Consider the following 25,830-nt stretch of genomic DNA (forward strand, 5'->3'; position numbering starts at 1 on the left):
GTCAGCAACTGTTGCATTGTTTCATACTCATCTTTGGTTTGTGCATTCCAGGACTTTTTTTAATTTTAATTGGGTCTTTTGGGCACTATGGTGGACATGACAGATCAAATAAAGTGGTGAGCAGGCCATCTTCGGGAAGGACTAGCTTCCCTTTACATCTCAACAGCAGACTGTGCGCCATAACACAGTTGAGAGGCTAATGACACATTTTTAGTTTAATTGGTTTTTAAGCTAACCAGACTTATTCTCAGTCATTGCACTGATAGTGTCATGACTTAAATGAATAGTCATCTTGGCATCTCCTCTTCACATTGTATTGACCATTACCAGTTGGTGTGGAAAGAAATTTGCTTGTTGTCACTGCTTTTCTGTCCAAGATATGGTGAGACCTTCCTCTTGCTCTGCTCAGTGTTCTGCTTGACCAAAGTAAAGCATCTCTAACTTTTGTATTTAGCTGAGAGTTAGATCTACAGTTCAGCGTTATGTTACTTGGATGGATTTACAGGCAGATTTTTGGGAAACTTCAGTGATCTGTACCAGATGTCATTTCTGGCCCTTAAAGCCCCCTGTTGTCAAGAAAGAAAGATGCTTTGTAGTAACCCTTAGGCAAAGTAGCGAAAGCAAAATATTTTGATCTGTCTTGGAACAGTGCTATCAGCCTCCTTTACAAGTTTCCTTGTTCTGGAGTGGATTTCATGTAGAGCGCATGAACTTTAGGACCTCCAAAAGAGGTCTTTGTTCACAGACACAAATTTTATGTTTGTCTATTACCATGTTTTGTTATCCTCCTATTATAAATAAATAGGTCCAACCAGGCTAACATTTATATTTCTGCTTTTTGCAAATACCCGAAGTACCTACAGGAGTTGTTCTCTTATGCATCATAAAATGGGCAGTAGCTAAAAGTGTAAGTTGTCAATAATGAGGAATTAATTCCCTTCTCAGAAAGACAGTTCATAAAAATGCTTTTACTTTGGAAGCTCAGTGCAAGAGGGAAAAGTGGATCTTGCACAGAACATTGTTAAAGAAGCCCTGCTGCACTTGTACGAAGAAGGGAAGTGAATCTGTGTCCTCATAGCAGCAACTAATGCTAGAAAAGCTTGGGTTTGTTTTTTTGTTGTTGTTGTTGTTTTGTTTGTTTTGGTAAATAAATGTCAACTCAAGTGTACGTTGAGGATGCTTGTGAAGAAGTAAAATAACTTGGTATCTTAGTTCTTGTGGAATTGGTAGCACTTCGATCATGTGTGTTTACACATGATGTTTTACTGCAACAACTGCCCTATTCATATGGGGTTGGGGTAATTCTGGTTGGGGTTTCCCAGGTTTTCTGTACATCTCTATTGCTGAAAATAAGGAATGTTTCAGGAATATGCTTCAGCATTGCCAAATCAAGGTAATGTCTGTCTGTTCAGGTTTTGGGGGTTCCCCCCCCCCCGCCACTTGCCCCTAGGCTGATTAATCACTGATACTGTTCTTTCATTTCATCTCTAGAAGAGGAGGACCTACCAGGTATGTGTAACAACACAACCTGGATGGAAAGCTTTTGTGCCTGCTTTTAGGTATGGGGATTAATTTTAAAGGTCAAATCTCAAAGGCAAAGTAGTACTTGGACTATGTCGAATTATTAGTTAACTAACAGAGCCCCTTTATGCCAAATCAGCATTTGTTCTATTTAAGCCTAGACAGCTTCTTTCAGTAGCGTTCTTGTTGCAAAAAAGCATAGTGATAAGTATCTGCCTTCACCAGAAAACAATGTTCTGTAAATCTAGTTGCCTGTTGGCGGTATTATCTGGGCTTGGGTTTTTCTGTTTTCTACCAAGAATATTAGGATTCAGAACATCTACCCATGCTACCTTGGATGTTTGTGAGCTACCAAGAAGAGGATATCTGTTAAGAAAATGTTTCAGGAAAACCCTTTCCTACTGAACTCTATAAGGGTGTAGGAGAGTGCTATGGGTAAGGCCCTGATACAGATTCTGATCTTGAAAGTATGTGAAACCATTGTACATGCAGATAAAATACATATGGATATGGCATTCTGAAAATCTGTAGGTATGCTGAGATGATTTAGCTTTCATTCTGTTATCCTATGTGAAATTCATGTGGAAATTATTCAGAAATAACTGTTTCCTGTGCCAAATGGCTTTACAGTTCTGCTTTTCCAGACTTCTGTAGCATCTCATATCCACACTGTCTTCTATACCAGGATACTACATCAAAAGTTTAGACTTTTGAGAGTGGGTAAAGGTTAGAGAAGTTGGATGGAGGCAGAAGTCTTTTTCTAATACTCAGTATAAAAGAAGGTTTCATTCATTCTGATCAAACCTTATCTAATTTAAATACCTATTTCTGAAACATGGAACCTTTCAATAATAAGCCAGTAACTTACAATTTAAGAGGTCATCTAAATGTAAATGCAGAAATTCAGTAAAGCAGCTGAAAGAAACTGCTGTCCATATTTTTAAGAAAGATCGAGGGTTGGGAAGTGTTCCAGAACTTGCATCTTACTGGATTTATCTGTGAATGATTGAATCTGTTTCTCTTCAACTCTTTACACTGAAAAAAGGGTTGTATCCTAGTTACTAAAATACCGTGTTAAGCTTATTTCTAAAATACTTGCTCATATAGTGTTTGTGTAAAGGAAGATTGCTGATTTGGATAGACAGATTTGTTTTTAAATGTAAAAGCATCTTAAAAAAATTTCTCATCAGCTGGAGACTTGCTAATGAGGGAACCGAAGCCAGAAAAAAGAATTGAAATGTAACCAGGAGTTTAGTGGTTGATTTGAAATACAAATTTGAGCTTTTATCATGTTTTAAAATCCATAATCTACATTATGAATCCCTGTTTAAACTTGAATTGATTTTTATTATCTTCGGCTTGCTTTCCCTCTTGGAGGGGTGGGTCCTGCGTGGTGATATTCAACATGCTGTCCACGAACTGCTTTAGATGAGTCTGTGGAAAGAAATGGAGGAAACAAACCTATTGTAACAAAATTTATATTTGCTTTCAGAGAGCCTCAGCCAGCACAGAAAAGAAAAGTTTTCAGGGGATCTGTGAGTAGTGATTTTCATCAGCCTTTTTTGTCCTCTTGTTTTATAGCATTAGCATCTAAGCACCGTGAAGAAAAATAAATAAATCCGGGTTGTGGCAGGAAGATTCAAACTTAGTGTCTTCTGCAAATGTAATTCTTCACACTGCCAGATTTGACCCCTTTTTAGTAATAGAAGAAAAGAAGTTAGTGGTTAGTAATAGAAGAAAAGAAAAGATAACTTGAAGAAATACATCTAATGTAATTGTTCTCAAAATTGAATTTGGAAGGTTTTAGTTAAATCTCTGGCTTGGTATAAAACAATTAGAAATCTGAAAAACTAACAAACCAACCCTCAGTATAGTTTTTTCTTTTTTTTCTTTTTTGTTTTGATCTGGACTTTTCACATCCACTTCCCCCTCGGTCTTTACCTTACTGCACCATATAATGTATGTTTTACGAGGGTGTTGCGGATTTAATTGTGCAGAGGTTGATGCAATGGCCTTTTGAGGGCTGTAGTCTTTGGATGCTCTACTGAAGTGTCCCTTTCTGTTTTACTGAAGATAGAACACAAAACTTTGCCAACTCATTGCTTCTTTCTTCATGTTTTCTCATCCTTCTCTATTTTGTAGTAATAATCCAGCATTTTCTCTTAATCTTCTTGCGAGGGTCTGGTTTACTCTTTAGTCTTCTGCTTGAAAAATTCTCTCTGTAGGCAGTGGTTTGCTGAATATGTAATTACACAGCATTCTTCCATTAGACAATAAACAGAATGTAACAGGACAGAGTGGAAGAACTTATCTTTATTCGTGATATATTCAGTTACTTGTGGCTTACTATCTAAGTGTACTCCCCCACATCCCAGAAGGTGGGAGCTATTTGGATAAGCATAGGGCCTCTAAGGACTTGTCCTTCTGGGATAAACAGATTTACTATAACATGTGAATTATAATCTTAAAAAAAATAAAAAGAACACAGCACTAAGGCAGTTACGTTTGTGAGGATACTGTATTTTTATAGACAGAATCATTTAGAATGAGCGCTAGCCATTTCTTCACAGTCTTAAGTTGCCACCCTTTTCATTTGAAGCAATAGTGTATATTGAGGGTTTTGCATAGATTTTAATCAGCTGTAGTTGTAATTTTTGGTTTTGAAGTGATTTGACTTCATGAGATTTTTGTCCTCAATCACAAGTGGGAAGAAGCCGTTTCTCTGTCCTGAGTGATAGGGCATCACTCATGGGGAAAATAGCTGCATCCCTCCATTCCTTTGCCTGAAGACTGAATGGTGATTTGCCTTTCATCAAGTGAAATTCCTGAATTTTTCAGGAAGTAAGCGCTTTCCTAAGAACATAATTATGATGGTGGTTTCTCAAGGAAGAAATGTTTGGAACCGTTGTCCGATTATGTTTGTTTGTTTGCTTGTTTATAGTGTCCTTAATCATTGATGAATTCAAGTGACAGAACATTACAAAAATAATCTTTTTTGTTCTGTTGCTCCTTTTTTCTCCAGACAAATCTACCACCTTTCCTGAATCTCCGAAAGGAATAAAGTTTGTTCTGCAACCACTTCCTTAGTTCTCTATCTTTCCTGATAGACAAGAGCAGATGAAACATTTTTACTTTTATTTTTATTACACAAGTCCATGATAGAAAATAGCAGTATTAGTGGATGAAACACAGCCCAAGTAGATAGCAGGACCAGAAAAATATACGGTTTTGTTTAGCAAGCAACGTTATCTTTTCCATAGTAAAGAAACACGTTTGATTGAAGTTAGTGTGTTCTGACTCTGATTCAAAGTACATTTTAATTGCATATATTATGTTTAGGGACCTTGATTATGCTGTTTTAATTTCTTTGTAATGCTAGTAGATTGTTTTTTATTCTGGAGTGCAAGCGGACCTTTAGCAGTCTGTCTTTGTATCATGGCCTTCTGTTATAGTGCAGTCCAGTGGAAGTTCTTTGATCCAGGATGGAACTGGATTGAAAATGAAAACAGAAATGGAGATATCAGGTATCTGCAAGTTGTTCAGTATGTACTTCCCCATTATGTTACACAGAGGAGAGCATTTACTGTCTTAGTTTGTCTTAATTGTTCTCTTTTGGTTTTTTGTCCAATACTAAATTCTGGTGGTGCATTCTTCACCAGTTCTCAACATTGTTCTTTGTCTAATCCCTTTTTGACAATTTACAGTTAGATGAAGGTTTTTTTAATGATTTCTAAAGTTTTCCAAATTCGTATAGTGAAATAGTAGCTTTTTGACGCTTAAGGTAATTTGCAATAATTTTGAGGGGCTATAATTCCTTGCACAGGTATGCACATGTGCATATATACACAAAATAGATAATGATAATATTAGTATCTCTACCACAGATCGCTTTAAAGTGATAGTTATCTCAGTCTGACACTACCTAGTAAGCCTTCTAGGTGTTTTCTAAAAAAAATTACCTTTGTCCCTTGTTTACTAAACACTCATTATGGTGTTTTCATAACAGAGTCTACAAACAAACCTAAAGCTCTTAACTGCAGTAAAGATGCTGCCCTCAAATGCATTTTTCTTTGGTCATTTTAAGATAGTTTTAAGCTTTGAAATTATCCATCACTCATGGTGTGTTCTTGTCTCGTCATATTCATTAGTCAGACCAGAACTAAATGGAAACTGATTGGATTCTTTTGATCAGGTGTAGGCAAAGTTAACTAAATACCGATGTTTTCTATGGCCAAACCAGTTCTTTGGGCTGGTAGAATGCTGACAGCAGTGTCATAAATTCTTGTCAATCTGCCTGTCACTCATTGCCTATGAAAGTGCTGAGAGAAATGACAAACAAATCTGTGAAATGTTAAGGGAAGAGGAAAGGCATGTTAAACATTATTTTCTTTTTTTGGTCCTTCTCAGCCTATTGCAGCTGCTGGCCTGGATGAGTTTTTAAGGATGCTGGTACTCTTCAAGGCAAATTTCTCACAGAAAAAGTCAGTTGTAATAAAGGAGTAACTCCATTCCACACTCTGTGCCCCCCTGGACAAAATAAACTTAAAATCCATCTAGCTGCCTTTCAGAGCAAGTCTTTCATTAGGATACTAATGCAGGAAGTCAGGAATTTCGATGTTTGCCATGCTGAGTAGTGCAGAGCCTGTCAAATGGCCTGCTTATTCAGGGTCAGGACTGGTCTGTGTGGGAGTCATCACCTCCTCACCCAGGCTTTAATTGCCCATTTATGTAACTTCTCTGCAGTCTAGTGTTTGAAAGGGGGGGAAAAAAACCACCTGGAATTCCTTCCCAAAGTAGAAGAGAAATAAGATCACAAGCTGTTTCCTTCTCTTTAGCATAACTGGTTTAAAGTTTGGGGCTAAGGTGATTGAGGTGGTAGTTATCTCAGAGGCTGCAGAGCTTGCCTGTAATTAAGGAAGGAGAGGGAGGGGAAATTCTGCGACTAAATGTGTATGTGTTTACTTCTGTCAAAACTGCAGTAAAAAGTAATGGGATGGGGCATACACAGAGCAGTCCAGACTTATTTAGTAATGAAGGCAAGCAAAGACTGTTCTATGTTGCCCTGCAGCATAGAAAGCCTGACAGGCTTTACTTTGTTGACATTTATGGGTAGGAGATCTAATTAGAAATGAGAACAATTTCAAGAAATAAAAAGTCATCAAAAGACACAAACAGTCAAAAAATGAGGGGAAGATATTTTAAAATAGTTTGATTTTGTGTGACCTTCTCTTGCTTTACAGTTGTGCTCTAAACCAGTAGTCTCCCATCTTAATTTGCTTGCTTAAGTATCATCACAGAAAGAATTGATCAGCTATTGCAGGAGGAGGTATTCCCTGTCTTCCGGTGCATTCACCCAGACCACCAAAAGTGTGCTTCCAGTCCTGCCTCTCCATCTTCCATGGGTGCACTGTCAGGTGCCCTGTTGCCTGCCTACATATTGTTAGGAATCAAAATTTGCCTAAACAACAAATCCTGTTTTCTTCTGGAGGAAAAAAACCTGCAAGCCAAATTACTTTTTTCTATACTACTTTGTAACTTGAATGGTGATTTCCTATTCTTAAAAATTGCAGTGTACAAGTGTCTCATAAAGAAGCTCCAGCTCTCATTGCATGAGAACATAGATGCCATCAGGGGACTGGGTGGCAAATTTGTTTAGAAATGGCCATCCCATCCCACCAATAATTAAAAAACCCAACCTGGATACTTAAGTAAAATCTATGCATATGACTGCCTTGCAGTATTTAGCATTTTCTGATGTTTTTAAACAATTTAAATACTTAAGCATTTAAGGCTATGCTGGCAGTTTGCAAAAATGTTTTTGAGAGGAAGTATTGAAGAGACTGTTGATGGCCTACAGCTGTTTGTCTCAGAAGTACATGCCAGGAATTTCACCTCACTGTTTACTGTTGAGATACCTATTAAATAGATCAGAGTAATTCCCAGAATGAGAATATAAAACTAAACCAGTGTGATGTGGGAAAGTAAGATGGAAGTGAGCGAGTTCATGGTGATATTTTCTATAGGTTTTTAAATAACCTCATATGACAGCTCTTAAAAAAATTATGTATATAGAATTCTGTGCTGTATTTTGCCACTCTTTTAAAGTATGCACGCTTTATCCATAGAAGAAAACATAAATACAACAAGCGTTGTATAGATAAACCTTGCAGGTTTTATCAGAGCATGTCATTTTCAAGTTTTTTATCGTGATCCAGTATAGTAAAAGAATTCTGGGCATTTTTAAAATTTGCAAAGTGCTTGTAGGTATATTGAAATGCGATATTCACCCCTGTACTGCTACCCCTTTCAGATTATGCTGGAATAAGAAACACTGCTAGAGCCTTTTCATTATTCCAGCCAGCTCCTTCTCAGACTGTAGTTGTAAATCTTTGCAGCTTAGTTGCACTTTCTGAAAAATACAGGGACTTATAAATTAAAAATGAGATTCAGAATCCTGAGTAACTTTCATATTTCTGAAAAGTTAACTCGCTGAAAAATATTTTCAGCCCACCTATTTAGTTTAAATGCTGAAGTCAGTTTGTGTGTGTTAGGATTAATGTTTTTCCGGATCTGTTCTTGGCATATGTATTTCTTAATTTTTAGCTTTTAAGCATAACTTTTCATGTCATGTTTAACTGCTAGAAGGAGCATTTGATTTTTCACATCTGCTTGGAATCTTTTAGGTCTATTAAAAGTGCTGGACTTGAGGCAAGCTCAGCAGGAGGGGTTTTCTTCTGACAGTCTTATAGAATCCTTAGAGAGCCAAAAACCTTGAGACATGGGAACATGGCTCTAGCTGGAGGCACATGAACCAAGTCTGAATTCATCAGAAAAGCTGAATCACTGGATGAGTAACTGTCCCTAACAATCAGATGATACAGCACCATGTGTGTTTACCAGACATAGCTTTAAAAGCTTTGAGGAAAGGAGTTTCTGAGTACATTAAGCTTTATTTTTTTTTATTGGATGTACCTCTATGTTTGAGTTGCAAAAAAATCTCTATGCTGTTGCAGCACGTCAAAGAGTTTTGTTGGTGGTGTTTGGAAAATAACGTGTTATTAGTTATGGTAGTATTCTCTGGATTTAAAAATCTGTACAAGGTAACCTGATCTATTCTGAGTAAACAGAATGCTCCAAATACTTGTTTCTGCATTCTACATTTCCAGTTTCTAAACAGTGTTCGTTCTTTCCTCTTGCCACTTTCCATTAATTAAAACAGAATTTTGCTCCAGCTCTAACATTAAATCCAGTGAAAGCCTGAAGCTCCAGTCTGCCTTCTGTATGTTGAGCTGATGAACGCAAGATGAACAATATAACGTTGCATATAAATTTAGTACTAGCAGAACAAAAAAGCAAATTAAAAAAAAATTTTTTTTTCCCCACAGGTATCTGTAATGATACACATTCTGTGCTTTCTTACATCCAGAGTTAGTCCTTACCTAGATTAAGGCATTCATTATTTATATCAAATAGAACAGATGAAGCCAAAAAGACAAAATGTAGCTAACTTTGTGAAATGGGTTTAGTTGGTGAATAAATGTCTGTGTTGCTGAACTTTGTTACGATGCAGTAAAACCGTGTGTCTATCACAGGGGAGCACAAAACTCCCTTTTAGTTAAATCTATCCTTTGAACTGGAAATAGTTCTCAAATTGTTTTTCAATAGCTAAAATAGCTTTAGAGCACCAGCTGAGCTCTCACAAACTTTTACTGCTAGAACTGGAACAGAAAAAAAATCTTGCAAAAAAGGGTGTGGGGAAGGGTTCATGTCACAAATTCTCAGTATGTAAAAAGACAGCTGAAAGATGCAGAGTTTGGGTTTTTTAACTGGTTATTTATGCAGTTTCTATTCAGACATAAAGACAGTATTTCAGTCTATTCTAGTTCAGTATTTTTTTATTTTTATCTTTTTAAATCTATGAACACATTTGTGTGTGTAGTGCTTAACTTGATTAATAAAAATCAATACAGAGGGAGGTTAACTCTTCCACATCTATACCCAATGCTCAGTTAATGTGTTTGAAATTAAAGTAAGCCTTCCTGATGGTCTCCCAGCAGTTATTTGAAAAGATAAAGGCAAACCACAGCTTACTTGCCAATATTGCGAACTAAAAACAAAAACATAAACGGAACTTGGAATTTTTTTGCTGTGAGAGAACAAAAATTATGACTTGAAGTTTTTATTACACATGAACTATAATTACTCTTTTTTAGCAAACATGATAGCTCTTTATTCTGAACTATTTATTTCCCTCCTTCCATTACCACTCTGTGTTTTTACGTATAATGAGAATGTTAATACGAACTGTAGTTTTGTTGTTTATTTTTGTGTGCTATTTAGTAATCCTAGTGCTTATCTGAAGAAATATGGTGATAGTTTGGTGGTTTTTTTTTTCTTTTTTTATCTTTTAAGGCTCCTGCTAAGAGAGATCCAACTCAAAGTACCGTCAAAGAAGACAAAGTCCATCTGTTGAAGTATAATATAGGAGATCTAGTGTGGTCAAAAGTATCTGGTTTTCCATGGTGGCCATGTATGGTTTCTGCTGATCCTGTTCTCCATTCCTACACTAAACTAAAAGGTATGTCAGTGATACTACAAACATCCAGATTTTTTAAGGTATACATAACTGTTATTTTGGGAAAATTCTGTTCTTCGTTTTATCTATTCAGTTGTATCAGTAATTGAATCAGCTCCTTGTTGTCAAGAGGAATATTAAAATCATGTAAACACTATTCTTTGGCATATAGCAGACAGAGCTTTTTTTCTCCCTCAACATTCTCCAAAAGATATCAAAATTGTGGTCTATGAAACTGTGGAGTCTTATTAAAAAGATTATCTGATGGCACTTTCCATTGTTTTTATGGAGATGCTTGGAGAAGTGATACAGGCTAAAAATTTCATTGAAAGCTAATAGGAATTAAATACTGATGATTATGCTTTACTAAAAGCAATCTGTAATTCAGGCTGCTAAATCTTCTGTGATTCATAGAATCAATACTGTTATCTACAGACAACATTAGTTGATTCTAAATGCAAGGACTAGGAATCTGTACAATTTCTGAATCTCATGTGCAACTTTGTTCTCTGTTCTGATAACTGAAACTTTTGAGACTTACCTATACTGGTTGTAGAATGATAAAGTATGTAGGTAGGAAAGGACCTCTACAAGTCATATGGTCTCCAAGTTAGAGCAGGTTGCTCAGGGTCTTGTCCAGTCAAATATTTAGTGACTTCAAGGATGGAGGCTTTACAGCCTTTCAAGGCAACTTGTTCCAGTGACTGGCAGACATTATGGCAAGAAGACCCTCCCCTTCATCCAGTTGAAATTTCCTTTGTTTCAACCTGTGTCCATTGCCTTTTGTATTAGCACTGTATGAATCAGATCGATTAGGCACAATTTGCCCTTGGTGAGTCTGTGCTGTCTATTCCCAGACACCTTCTTGTCTTTCATGTGCTTGGACATACCTTTTAGGAGAATTTGCCCCATAATCTTGTAGGCATTGAGAGTAATGTAGTCAGTAGTCAGCCTAGCTTGTAGTTCCACAGGTTGTTCTTATTTTTCTTGAAGACAGGTGTGATGTTTGCCTTTTTCCAGTCACTGGGTGTCTCCCCTGATGGTTGTGACCTGACCTTTCAAAAACTATAAAGAACACCCTTGCAATCACATTGGCCAACACCTTCAGCTCCTTCTGAGGCATCTCTTCTGGTCCCATAATCTCATAGATGTCCAATTTGATTAAGTGCTCCCTGACTTTTTCTTAATATGCTGTGTGTACTGCCTTGGTCTTGCAGCCGTTATTGCGAGGCTAAGGGACCTGAAGGCTTGGGGGCAGATGTTACAGTTTAAAAAACGAACAAACAAAACCCTGAGACAGAGAAGGCATAGAGTAGCCCAGCCTGTGTCCTTTGTCACTCAATCTCCTGCTCCAGTGAGCATTCCTTAGCCTTCCTTTTGCTATTGACAGAAAATCTTTTTGCTGCACATTGCATCACTCACTAGTTTTAACTCCATCTGAGCACTGTAAACTATTTTTTACTATGTTTATGCCAAACTGTACTGAAAGTTTAAAAAACATGAAAATGGAATCCAGAAAACTTGCAGATTAAGGAGAAAAGCAAGAAGTTAAGAGGAATATCAAACCAAAGTAAGAGCACATAACTTAATGTTTTGATATTTATGCCTCTAAATACTTTCATATATTTTATTAGATCAGGCGAAAGTATTGGCTTCTGTTGTTATGAACAGAGCAGGGCATTTACTTGTCACTAGAGACTTCAGTAACTTTGAACTATGTATTTCCAAGTCTGGGAAAGCAGTGGTTTTGTTGGTTTGGTTTTGTGTATTTTTCAAGGGTTGCATTGAGAACTTGGAATATACATCTAAAATCTGCATTGGAATTACAGCTTTCCAGTGCGGAGGGACTGTAAACATGTAGGATTGGAAATCAGAGTAATCTTGATGCTTTGGAGGTGTGGTCTGAAAAAAAAATGCAGTTCAGTAGGAGAGTAAGTGTTGGATTTTTACCGTGGTAGGTGATCAAGCTGGGAAATGAGTGGAAAGCTGCATTTTCACAGAAAGGAACCTGAGAGCTGTAATTACCCATTGTAGTTTTCTCTGCAGAAGGACCAAAGTCACACTGACATAAGTTAATGGTGATACTTATAAAAAACATGAAGGAGATTCTTTGCTTTTCCAGTGGTAGCATGGCCTCAGCGGGAGCACTTTGTTCATTTCATCCTGTTAGGGCCATCTCATTTCAAGAAACACGGACCAAACAGAGAAGGTTCTGGGGACAACATGAACAGAAATCTAGGAGTCTACCTGCACGGGCAGACTGAAGGAACTGGGGCTGTTTAATCTGACAAGGAAGAGCTAAAGGAGAACCCAGTAACTGGCCTTAAATAACTTCAGTTATTTACATGCAAAGAAGAAAAGGCATAAACTCTTCTTGTTCTGGGAAGAAGGCAGCTTAGTAGCAATGAATATTTAGACTACACGTTAAGAAGAACTTGGGAGGGATAAAGATAGCGAAGCACTGGAATGGATTGCCTTGGAGAAATGGTGTGATCTCATTCATAGGAGGTTTTTAAGAACAAATTGAATGAGGATCTATAGGATTACAGCTAGACTCAGTGTTGGTAGTAAAGTAAATGGCTTCTTGAGAACCCTTTCAAGCATTCATACAATTGCTAGAATGATTATTATAGACTCCTCAGACAAATTGTTCTTGTAGCAGTCTTTCAGAGTTTTGATCAGGCAGTCCCTGTGATTTTAATCTTTGGATTATTAGGTCTATTATGAGATAGAGCTGGATTTTGAGAGAAATAAAGCTGTTTATGTGTTCATAACTGAATTAACTGTGCTCCTCGAAAGGAGCAAGGTTTATGCTTTGTTATCAAGAATCTCTGTGCTAGCTCTTTATAAGAAACTATAGAAATGGTTCTAGCAAAAACCAATGTTGTGTCTGAATGCAACCTGTGGACTTCTAACAGAAAGAAGGGCCCAAGTGCTTTAGATGTTAACTTCCATCTCTTTGAAGTTATGTGGATGATGGTCATTTCTGATGTTTGCTCTGGAGTTGACTTGGGGGTTGCCTTTTCCTTCAGGAGGTTTGACTAAGTCTGGACAGCCATCATAACTGATAAATGCACACTGAAGTGCATATTTCCATCTGTACATATTTTCAGTCTTGTATTATCTTCTACCTACAGTTTACTATTGAGGCACTGTCAAAAGTCTCCTGTTCCAAACAGAAGAGTTCTTTTATCTGGGAGTTGTAGAAATAGTCAGCTATGTCTCTGTATTTCTCATTTCTAGGATTAGGATCAACAGTGTTTATAAACAATCTGAATTTCTGGATGCTAATAGTTGATTTCATCATTCCAGCTGGTTAGGCTTCAGAAAAGTTTGTAACTTTCAACTTGCAGGATGCATACATGCATGTAAGAAGGCGCATCCTGAGTCAGGCTAAAGTTCTACCTCATTCAATATCCTGTCTCTAACTGTGGTCAACCACAGATGCTAGGATACAGAAAAAGACAAGTAATAGTGGTGGGTCCCCAGAACACTCCCCTAAACCTTCAATAATTAGTGATTCCAGGATTTTGTGAGCCAAAAATTATGTCTTTGTATATAACAATGCTTAATGAATTCCATTATTTTATCCAGGAGTATTGATATGAATTCAGCCCACAGAAGATATCTGAAGATTCACAAATAGGTTCAATGATTCTAGTGGTAGGCAATATTATTTAGACTCCTTAATTAGGCAGTTACAGCTGTCCAGCATTATATTGTAAAAGGAATAGAGTGTCTGTTTGGAACTGGGCTGCTGGCTGCTCAGAGGCAGATCTTTACAGGTGGTTGTAAATGTAGTCTTTGCCATCCCTCTGTCTGCAGCTAGGACGTCCTGGTTAAAATACAAAAATTATCCTTTATTTCATCATAGACAGATTAAGTCATTGGAGCTCAGTAGTCCCTAGTTAAGCAACATTTTGTTGATGAGGACAAAAGAGTCTCAGTCAGGAGCAATTCTCTGGCACAGTAATTATTTTGTCTGTGCAACAGACAAATTTTATTTGATGGTGTGGCGTAGGGAAGGGCCTTGGGTCTGTATGCATCACACATCCAATCCAGTAGTCTAATACATGTTCCAGTGTGATGCATACAGTCCCAAGACCCTTCCCTATGCCATTCCTCTAGATTCTCATCTGATCTCAAATGAGTTACTATTGTTCTTGTAGCTGTCATGTATGTTTTATATATATATGTATGTATGTAATGGTTAATGAATATATATATGTAATGGCTAATAAAACTTATGCACATACCATTAATTAGGTTGATTTCATATTGCCATTCCAGGTACCACATCTTGAGACAAGATCAAGCCCTTTTAAAAATAACTATTGGCTGAGTAATTACAAAAAGAAAGTTCTTTCTAAGTCTAGAAACCCCAGTAATAATAGTGCATGAAGCAATCAACTAGACGTATTTGCTGATTAAGGCAGAAGACCTGCAGTGTATGAATAACCTAGCAAAATCTAGACCTAGTTTGAAGACATCTGTAATGGAGAACTGTGACTGTTATTTGTTCTTACTGTGTAGACATCGTTACCCGATTTCCTCCTAGACTACATGTTAGACATACTAATGTGGTGACACCTTGAAAAACCATAGATACTGTGGGGGGGGTAACTGATCCTTTTCTAGCAGGATTGAATTTACAAACACAGAAGTGTAGGTCATCACAGTTAAAACCTTTTCTATTTTTAAGTAAGACCCTGATTTGAACACTCGGACAGCAAATCTACGAGTTTTACTGAAGGAGGTGCTAGAGGACGTCTTAAGTCTGATTCTCTTGCCTCTACCTTTTAAAAGTTTGTTGTTAATTGCAAACTTTTTGATGAATTTTGAAGGTGTTGTCTTCCCCCCTTCACTGTAGAATAGCTGAGATCTTTAGAAGGGGAAGGATGTATGCCTATATCTTACTACAGTGAGACATATTCCTCTTTACAATCTTAAAAGAATGAATGTTTCCTGTCTAGGTTTCAGAATTGTCCTCTTCCTGCTCTCCCTTCCACCACCCAAATCCTTTTCATTTCTTGCTTTGATTCCTTAAAAGCTTGGTTAAGATGCAGTTGTGATTGCAGATGTTAAAACTAGCTGAAGTATGTGTTTCTGTTCAAGAATATTAAAAGATAAAGTTTAGGGAAATCAGAGATGAGGCTGAGTGCACAGGCTATCGAAGCTTTGGAAACTTTTTCAAATGTAGCATTTTCAGAAACATCCAGGCCTACATGTAAGTGAATATACATGGAAAGCACTGATTGTAACCTTAAGTTACTTTAGCAAAGCATATTCTAGTTTGGAATTAAACTATTGGGCTTTTGTGTCAAACTTCACAGATTATAGCGCAGAGACTTACAAGCCAGTTAAGTGGTTTTTTGAAAGGTTAACCAGTTGTATTGTGCTTTTGTCATGGTAGTTATAGAAGCTTACAAAAGACTTCAAGTCTGAAAGTGCAGAGAACAACCTAAGTTGTATCTTAAATACATTTGTTTTTAATTTTCAGGACAGAAAAAGAGTTTTCGTCAATATCATGTTCAGTTTTTTGGAGATGCCCCAGAGCGAGCCTGGATATTTGAGAAGAGCCTTGTGCCCTTCAAAGAAAAAGACCAGTTTGAACAGTTATGCCAGGAAAGTGCAAAACAAGCCCTCACTAAAGCGGAGAAAATAAAGGTAAGAGGCTACCAAGTCAGACAAGATGTGCAGCTTTTTGTTTTACTGTTACAGGTATGTACAGATATAAATAGATATTCTAGAAAGCTTTAAAGACAGCTTGTTTTACAGATGCTTGTAGTCTTATATTTCACTTACAGATGCAAAGAATGGGATGATTTACCACTGTTTGTTACTTATTAAAAATCAGTACTCTTCTGCTTTGTCATTGATTCATCCATGGTATCAGTATGATCAAATACAATTCCATTTGAATGTCTGAACTATAATTATGCATTACACTTAGTCTCTTGGAATTGTTTTGTGTTAATGTTGGCATTTTGAAATCAAAAGTGGGCAAATTTCTTACACTGTCATCTTATCTTGCAGATGTTAAAGCCTGTTTCAGGGAAGCTGCGGCCACAGTGGGAGATGGGTGTTAAGCAAGCAAGTGAAGCAGTAGGCATGACAGTGGAAGAACGGAAGGCCAAGTACACCTTCATCTATGTTAGGGACAGACCTCATCTTAATCCTCGAGTGGCAAAGGAAGTTGGCATTGCTGTGGAACCGTTGGAGGAGATAGATGAGTCATCCTACTCAAATGAAGAAACCACTCAAAATCTGAAATCAATGAAGGAGTCTGGCATTCCTAACAAGAGGAGGAGAAGGACATCAAAATTGTCTGCCGCTGATGATACACAAGAAAGCAGTCAGTCGGGGACTAAGAATACTACTCCTCAAAAGTCATCTGAACAGGCAGAATCCAAAAGAGGGATAGGCTCCCCTCTCAATAGAAAGAAAACTCCAGCATCTACTCCACGAAGCAGAAAGGGCGATGCAGTATCTCAGTTTTTGGTCTTTTGTCAGAAGCACAGAGATGAGGTTAGTCTCTTCTAGCTGTTACTGTTGATTGCCTCTTCTCATTTCTATATTTAAAGAAACTTCTTTACTTTAGTTGACAAAAACTAGTTGTTACTGTAGAATCCATAATATTCTGGGCTTGACAAGGTATGCCTGCATCAAATCTTTGTCTAGACAGGAACAGAGAAAAAGGGAATGTAGATGAGCAGTATAAACAAGATAGCGATAATGCCATTGTACTTTAAGCATAATTTGTGTTACTGTCTTCCTACATAATCTAATAGTCCTTTGTAATAGCCATAATTTTTTTTAATGTATGTAAAATATAGTAGATATGCATACGTATGCTCAGGCAAATATGACGAAGGGTATGCTGTTTATGGCAATCTACTTGTATTTAGCTTGTACATTCTTTCTGAAGATGTGGCTCAATTCCTTAGGTGTGTTCCTTTGTCTTTGAACTCCTCAAAAACTCCATTTACCTACCTAGAATCTTTTGCTGAGCTTCAAAAGAGCCTAGTTACTAACCAAGCTTGTGAAAATCACTGTCAGTGTGCAATCTGCTGGGACAGAAACTAGGTACTCTTGAGAGGATTACACTCCAAGACAAGGTAGAATAAATAAATACCTTAATATCAGCATTTCTTAGGAAGACTGCTAGAAGTATAAAAGCAGTACTGCTGTTATAGCTCATTACTTTAAAATCGTGACCATCATTTTTCCTCCTTAGAACCCTCTGCTCCATTTGCAGTACAATTCCATGCACTGAAAGAATCATAGAATCATTTAGGTTGGAAAAGACCTTTAAGATCATCAAGTCCATCCGTCAACCCAACACCACCGTGCCCACTAAACTATGTCCTGAAGTGCTACATCTGCGTGTTTTTTGAACACCTCCAGGGATGGTGACTCCACCACTTCCCTGGGCAGCCTGTTCCAATGCCTGACAACCCTTTCAGTAAAGAAATTTTTTTCTAATATCCAGTCTGAACCTCCCCGGCGCAACTTGAGGCCATCTCCTCTCACCCTATAGAAGCATAAGTCTTCATGTTTTCTTGTAGTTATACTATTCCATAATACCCACAGAAGGACCAGAAAGCTAGTGGTGACTTTGTCACACTGTTTAGCCACTGAATGGTTGACTTTGTTATAGGATATTTGTGTTAGAAAACATTAATAGATATGAACTTTATAAAGAAAAATTGAAAAACAGATTCTGTTGTATGGAAGTTAATTAGTTGTGGTTCAACTTGGGACTTTTTTAGATCATTGCAACTTAAGCTAATATCAAGAAGGAAAATGAACACAGCATTACATATACCTTTGGTTAAATTGAGAAAAACATTGGCAGTTCAGTTTGCTGGCTCCAGAAAGGAAAGGGTTTCGTAGCCAGACTGTTAAATATAGATTTTGACATATTCATTACGAAAAGCTGTATGGATAAATCATGTGTCTCATGTTAGAGAGACCTGAGTTCTATTTCTAGGTCTTCTATAAGTAACCTTTTGTCTTGTGTAGTGACAAGGGGGAATTTCCTTGGCCTTTAACATAGGTAGCAAGAAGTCTTGTGCAATATTGAGGGACATGAAATTATTTCTCTGGAAGAAATGAGATTATTATGACTAGTGTTATGGGCTCTTAGCCAAACATATCTTACCACAGAAGAGACATGCTAAGTCTCTGATGTTATATTTCTATTTTCTATGCCAGTTATCAAGGTTCCTTTCATACTACGGTTATACTGTAATTCTCAAATTAATAGATGGAGAATATGAAGACTATTACAATATTTGACTCTGAGGGATTGCTTTGTCTTCGGAGTCATTTTGGGAAACTGAAAAACTTGCATAAACTTGAAAATCACACTGATGATAGAACTCTGTGCAACATTAGGTGCTAAGTAGAAGGAATTAAGTTTCAAAATATTACATATATTTAGAGAGAGGACATCCTGCCATTTCTGCCTAGGATACCTTTTAATAAGATCATGAAACCCAAATCCACCTGGCTGTGTGATCCATTCTAATAGGTACAGAAGCACTTCTGTGTGTAGAACAGAACTAGGTTACGAAAACTGCAGATAACAGTCCCTCTAACTGATCAGGACAGTAGAACCTGTCTTTCCTTTCTCTTGATTTGAAGTTAACTGGCAAAGTGGGGAAATACCATTTCAGATATTCATGTTTCTTGCTCAGAACCTAAGTTACCTGAGTTTAGTTACCACTTCCAGCCTGTCATGTCACTTTTAAAATAGCAGTTTTATGCCTTTGGTGGAAGGTGGGAGATTGTATCCAAAAGAGTATTCGGAGTTTCCCCTTCTGGTGGGCTTATCTGGTTCAACTTGCATGGTTTGCTTTTGGTTTGTTGCTGTTACAGATATTCTGATGCTTTAGAAGGAGTGATAATGTTGGCTAAAAAACAGACGTGTTTTTGAGCTACTTGGTTTGGTGGCATCTGAGAGTTTAGTGTATGGCTACTTTAGTATTTGGATGTAGAAACTTAGAAGAAAGGAAAACTATGGATCCAGAAGAGGATCTCTGGTCCCCAGACTTGGGAAGGGATAGAAGTGAATGGAAAGGAATGACCGAAGACTTCTCTTCTGGGGCCTCTAATAATCACGAGCTCTCCTAAAAGTAGAGCTGTTTCTGCTGTGTCTTGCTTGGAGTCCGGCTTTGTACAGTAGTAGGATTCATATCTTGGTTTGGTTTTATTAATTACTAGTTTTTGTCTTACTTTTTCTGGGCATAGGAGCATGAGGAATAGTTACATTTTTAGAAATTAATCATGGCTGCTGGAAGACTGGGTGAACTGCTGGAAAATGTTTTTAATGATTTAAGAGGCATGCTTCCCTGAGGGAGGCGTTGAAAGCTTGGACCACTTTCATGGTTGTAGAGACACATTAAGTATTTTGTGCTGTTACCGAAGGAGTAAAGATATATTTTGTACTATTGGCTTTCTTACGCGCTTCCTCTGTGAAACATAACCATAGTGATCATTAGAAGGGAGTCTCTGACTTGAGGTAAAGGTATCATTCAATGAGAGGCAGACAGCTATACTGCTAATACTAATGCATTGATTTGGGCCTTGAGTCTGTTTTGAGGTACATTAAGAAATAATTTCACTAGTAGGGTTTACAATTGAAGATTTCTGCATGCATAAGTTGTTGAACATCAAAACAAATAAGAGTGAAGGTAGTACACTTTGCTTGGATGAGCTAGGACATGCCTGGTCTAATTACCATGTTTTCCACACCTATAGTGATATTTATTCCCACATCCAAGAAAAGATCTTCCATGCGTTCTGTAGCATAGTTAGACTTAGAGTTAAGTACCTGGGAGAAGTGCATGATTTTCATGTACATCAAGATACCCGATACATCGTTTCCAGTATGTATGCTGGGATTGAGTATTACGGTATGAAGACTTTGGAGAAGACTGCTGAGCATTTTCCTTAGAGGCCTTCTTTGCAAGGATCCTTCAACCGTTAAGAACCGTGACTATCTTTTCCTTGTCATTTCACAGTGCTCCTAGTTAGTTGAAAGTTGTTTTTATTTGTATTTTGGTGGGACTGGAGTTGTTGTTAAACTATCTCATTTGTGTGAGCAAAGCTAGTTATTTCTTAGAGAATTAAATAACTCTGTGCCCTAGTTTGGCACAATGAACTATATACACTTAGTGGCAATGGTCAAAATTTATGCTAATTTCTTTTCCTAAAGAAGTGAGATAACTCTCAATAACTTTTTTGACATTGTGGGATTTTAATCAAGCTTTGAGTAGAGGCCTCCAAAGGTAGCTGTATTCTCCAAGCTTTATGCAGATGGGTTATGCCAGACAGAAGCAAGAAAACTCTTAGTACTCTACTAGGGGAAAAATTACAGCATGAATTTCCCTAGCAGACACTGAATAATCCTAATGGAAGGAAGGTAGTACAACTATTCTAACCCCTGGAGAAGCTTCAGTCACACTTGTACCCTGTTTGACAACAAGAAATGCAATTTTAAGACACTAAGGCCTAAGAAATTAGGTTTAATCATTTCCACTTACCACAGAAAATTTGTATTTCTGTTCTGTTGAATGGTGTTACTGTTGGAACGCTTGGCTTTGTTGGACTAGTTTTTATTTTGCTCCAGAATTTGGGGGTATTGGTTGCATCACTCCAGTAAAAGGATTTTGGAGAATGCTGGGTAATGAGATGAGAGGGGTTGTTTTTAAAGCTACTGTTCCGTTTCTGTAGACTGTACAATCTTAGAGCTTTTTGACTTCTATGATTAATTAAATCTGGTTTTCCTTAACTGGAAATATGGGAATACTGAAGGAGTTTGGGAGGATTTTTCCTTTGTTTTTAATAGTGGATTTTCTGTTTGTGTTGAATAAACTTCTAGAAACTCTCTTAAATTCCATGTTGATGGCTACTATGTGTCATGCTCATATTATTAAGAAAAGATGCACAGCTTTTTGAGTTCCTAATAATTCATATACATAGTATAAAATGATTAATTAATACAGGAAGATGTTGCATCAGATGCTAGCTTGTGTAAATCTCTCTGCCTAAGATAGGTGTAATGAGTTCTGTGTTTAATGAGTTCTCCTATGAATTGATGGATGTCTTTGTCGGTGAGCATATATTCCAATATTGCTTGTCTGTCTTTTGTGGTATAGGTTTAAACTTCATGAAGAAATAATACAAACTTTTTTGAATGACCACAAGACAAGATTTACACTTACTCCATTTTTTTGAATGTTAAAAGGCAAATAGATAATTCCAAAATTATTCTTAATACTTCTGAATATGCTAATAGATTTTTTTTGAGAGAGAGAGAGACAGAGAGAGAGAAGAGGTTATTCAAAGAAAAACTGGATACAGAAGGTTTTAATCTAGTTCTGTCTACAGCAGAAATGTTAGATAACTTGTTTGTATCCAGTTTTCCAAAGCAATAGAAGTATGTACGCCATTCTTTTCAATGGTCACTTTTTTTAATACAACCCTATTTCTGCATGTATAGGTGGTTGCTGAACATCCAGATGCTTCAAGTGAGGAGATTGAAGAATTGCTCGAATCGCAGTGGAACATGCTTAGTGAAAAACAGAAAGCTCGCTATAACACAAAGTTTGCCATAGTGACCTCTCCCAAATCTGAAGAAGACTCTGGTAAACGTAAAACTGTGCTAGTGTACTCTAACTAAATTTGATATACATAGTGGTGTTAAACTAAGCACATATTTGAGACCTGTAGGGAAAACAGCTTTCACTGTTTTCCAGTTTTAATTCTTGGTGTTTGTGCCAATAGCAAAGGAATGCCAATGGTTACAATAAACGCAACCCATGAAGTCTACATTTCTTGCTCATTGTTCTGAAAAGTTGTTATATGTAAACCTTCTACTGTTTAGAGATTGCCGATTTCTCATTCTTCTTCTGCCCATAAGCAGCTGCCATTGCATCCACTGCCTGTTACGAGTGGATGGTGGGAAGGGAAGACAAAGTGTTACTACTAGTAAAATTTTAGGGGTTTTTTTATAGAATAGTTAGGAAATGGTTTTAAAAAGTTTAATCAGTGCTACACCTTTTCTTTATATATACCTAAAGTATATTACCTCATATCATCATCAACTCAGGAAGAAGTATTCCAAACTTTATTCTGAAACTTTCATCCGTTTGGCATTTTATTGTGCTACTCAAAGTTTTTAGGACATTGTACAAGATTGCAAATACTTTTTTTTTTTTCTCCTTTTGTGTTTTTGTTGCTGTTGTCTAGCGTTTGGTTTTGATAAACAGTCTCAATTATTTTGCCAAATATTTGAGGGGTTTTGGAGTCACCTATTTGAGAAAGGAGGAGGAAGATAGTTTGGCATTTGCATGAACTTTATCAAATTTAACGAGCTATCATTTTTCAAATTTAAATAGCTTTACAGCACTGTAAAAAGACTTATTATGAAAGTACTAGAAGCCAACAGGTGCTGCTTTGGGCAATGACAAGAATGAGAGGGAGTGTTTGAAAGTTTGTGAGACTTGGAAAAACTTGTATAAAAATGGCAGTCAGTTTTGTTAACTATCTGTGTGTGTGTGAAATAACATCATTTTGTGGAAAATTGAAAAGTTTTTAACTTTAAATTTTAAGTGTCAAATATTTGGATATCAGTTTAAAAAAAAAACACATTCTGTATCTCTCAAGGTTCATCATTGAAGAATATTGGAGAGGCCAAACGTAAAGTGTTTCAAGACTCACCTAAAAGGAGATCAAGATCCAGAAGTAATTGAAATTTGTGTTGTGTGCAAATAGTTCATCATTATAAGTAGCTATTGAGTGTATTTTTTTATGTAATCGCCCACGTATCATAATCTCTTTATTTTATCTCAGATGTTGTCTTCCTTGACGTTAGAATTTTAATGGATCCCAAATTAAATATCTAAACACTGTAGTGCTGAATTTTGTTCACCTTCCTCAGTGTCATATTGCAAGAAATGTAATTGAAATTGTACCTGTACCAGGTGTTTCTAGTACATATATTGTGTACATTTATAGTTATCTACAGATGCAAACATGTCAGTTCAATCGTTCCCCTACCCAAATCCTCTTATCTTAAACTTGGAAGAATATTGTGGGATTTCTTTTGCTGGCTTTTTTTAAGTAGCAGGTTCTCCTGGAGCCATTTCAGTCTGCTTTGTGGATTCAGAGTCTGATAATAGAATATGTCCTAGATTGTTTAGATAAGAACATTAATTTGAAAATTATCCATATTTTCAAGTTACTATTTTTTTAATATTTACAGCTATTTGTTCCCACTGGAATAGAATGCTTGTAGCTGTAGGGCGATTTCAGTTAACATATTTGTGCCCCTGGAGCTTGCAATCTTCATACTAATAATACTCTGTAGCTTCATAAACTAGAGAGTACTGGAGAGTGTAATAATGTTGTTATTTCATCCTGATGAAACAGACCACTTCCTAAACCTTCATCTATCTTTTTGAGGTAGAGTGAGTGCAAACAATAGCTGAACCTGTGAAAGGGGTGTGTAGGTTAGTCACTGACCTTTTTGTAACTTAGCAGCTGCTTGAACTTTACAGTGAATAATCATCTAAATACATGAATAAGTCTGTTGGTTTAAAATGACCAATGTGATTCTGTTCTTGGGATTTTGGTTCACAAAGGAAGGGGATCTTATGGTCTCCTGTAAAATGTAAGTAAGCTTGTTCGAGAGAGTCTGGAACTGCCATACCAGAAAGAGAGAATTAATCTGTATGGTTGGTGATATCTTGTCTTTTCCAGAGGCCCCTTAATAGATGTCACCAGTATCTTCATCTGTATCATTTGGAAAACTTAAAGGAGACTTAAGGAGGAGACTTAAAAATTCATTTCAGTGATAAGACACTGTTACAAAATGTCGGGAGAGTTTAAAGCTGTATAGATCAATCATGTGCAGTCTGACCATATGAAACAAATGTTGAGCAGTAATACTCAGATCTTAAACTAGTGCTTATACAGGTAGTCTCATCTTTCTAAAATAGCTTGAGTATGAAGCAGTTGATTTGGATATGTTCTAGAGTTGGTCTTCAGCACCAGAAACCAGACCTTAAGCATTAAGAGGTCATCAAACTGTGTTAATGTTTAACCATGTTTTAAAAATAATGACTGAAAGAAAAGTAACTTAAATAACTAGATCAGTTCAAAATAATTTGAAAGTGGGTTTTAGATTATTTTTCATGTAAGTTTCCCCCATCCCCCATCCCAAGGTAACTTACATGGAAATAAAAGAAACCAAAAAAAGAGGACAAAGGAACCTACAGAAGATTTTGAAGTTCAGGAAGCACCTAGGAAAAGACTCAGGATGGATAAACAGAATAATCGGAAGGTAATTATGTCGTTGGTTTGTTTGGGTTGATTTATAGCAGCACCAATCACATTGCTGTAGTTAAGTTTGTCAGCATTTCCGTTTTCAGGATTAAAAAAGTAATGTCTGTATATCAAACCAAACTGTTGTAAATATTCAGAGATACATGTGACCTTATTGCTGTGGGGTTTTTTTTCCTTTGGTTTTGAGGATGGAGGTATGACAAGTTGCACTTGCTACTTAAATTGTGGTGAAAATGTACGCTGAGAAAATCTGTTTCCCAAAGGAATGTGCAGAGGCATGACCTTTCCATGTTGTTACACTTTGTAGTTCTTTTTCTTTCCTCCTGAATTGGAGTTCATAGATGTATACAATAATGTAAAAAAATACCTTTAGTCAATACTTAATTTAGACGAAAGTGTGGGGAGAGAGGAAAGCAAGTAAAGCAAAACAGAAAAAACTACTTTTCAAGAACTGGAAGCCTATAGGATGTTTTAGAGTGGCATGCTGACCCATTTCTTAAGTTAGGAAACTGCAGTAAATATTACAGTATATTTATTGCACAAATCACAGACTCCTTTCAGTTCAGCTTGCTTGTGAGAATGAGGATTTTCCTTACATAGGTCACTAAAACTACGTATATGGTTACAGCCCAAATCTTGCAGATTCTTAAGCATAGGTTTACTTAGTCGTGCACGTAGACCAGTGAACTTCATGGGTTTTACTTGTGTGGAAAGTGTAGCTCACACGTGTTTCCAGATATGTTGTTATAGTATCATACTGTAGTATGAGTATCACAGACCTCATCTCAGGAACTTAGTGGTATGGCAATTAAATGGGACAACCTAATATAAGGAAAGGTAGTGGATTTATTTTTTAAATGAATTATGGAGGTCACATTTGTAGATGTCAGTTTGGTAGGCTGGTTATTCTAGTATGTCTTGATACTGTGGATATTCAGACAACTTGTTTAGAGTTCAATATAAAAAATAAATAGAATTTCAGATAGCCAGGCTTAACGAGCTTATTAGCAAAGGGCAAAGATAGTTCTTAGAGAAATATTGTTACCTTTGTGGAAAGAAGGGCCAAAACTGGTTTTTGCACTTCTTGCTCTAACGGGTTAGTTGTTGAATATTTGTCTTATATTATAGGAGAAGTTTTTAGACCCTTTAAAAAGTTGTGTAATTGATTTGAATTCACTATAATACACTAGATCCATGGAATAATTAAGTTTACTTAATGTAATTAATTCCTGCTATGAAGTCCTTGTTTTGACTGTCCCTAAAGTTGCTTCTTTACTGTCTCACCAGCATTTATACACTACAATTAGCCTACATTATCACAAGTAGAATGAAAGGTGGTTGCAGTATAGTTCATGCAGAGGAGGTTCTGGTATCTTTGA

At 36.8% G+C, this 25,830-nt stretch overlaps 1 protein-coding gene across 5 annotated transcripts in view; it reads left to right on the forward strand.

The window, feature by feature from the left end:
- NSD2 (nuclear receptor binding SET domain protein 2) overlaps positions 1-25,830 on the forward strand; it is a 102,215-nt gene that overhangs the window by 46,154 nt on the left and 30,231 nt on the right. For 4 of the 5 annotated variants that reach the window (XM_030023266.2, XM_030023249.2, XM_030023276.2 and 1 more), the window contains 6 exons: positions 9,934-10,099; positions 15,597-15,763; positions 16,133-16,624; positions 21,606-21,750; positions 22,772-22,849; positions 24,331-24,449. In XM_030023266.2, the coding sequence (XP_029879126.1) occupies positions 9,934-10,099; positions 15,597-15,763; positions 16,133-16,624; positions 21,606-21,750; positions 22,772-22,849; positions 24,331-24,449 (1,167 nt within the window). Of the gene's footprint in view, positions 1-9,933; positions 10,100-15,596; positions 15,764-16,132; positions 16,625-21,605; positions 21,751-22,771; positions 23,019-24,330; positions 24,450-25,830 lie in introns of those variants that run through there. The other variant, XM_041126063.1, reaches the window with a different exon arrangement.

The sequence above is a fragment of the Aquila chrysaetos genome, chromosome 1, assembly GCF_900496995.4.
Source record: "Aquila chrysaetos chrysaetos chromosome 1, bAquChr1.4, whole genome shotgun sequence".
In the NCBI taxonomy this organism is placed as follows: domain Eukaryota; kingdom Metazoa; phylum Chordata; class Aves; order Accipitriformes; family Accipitridae; genus Aquila; species Aquila chrysaetos.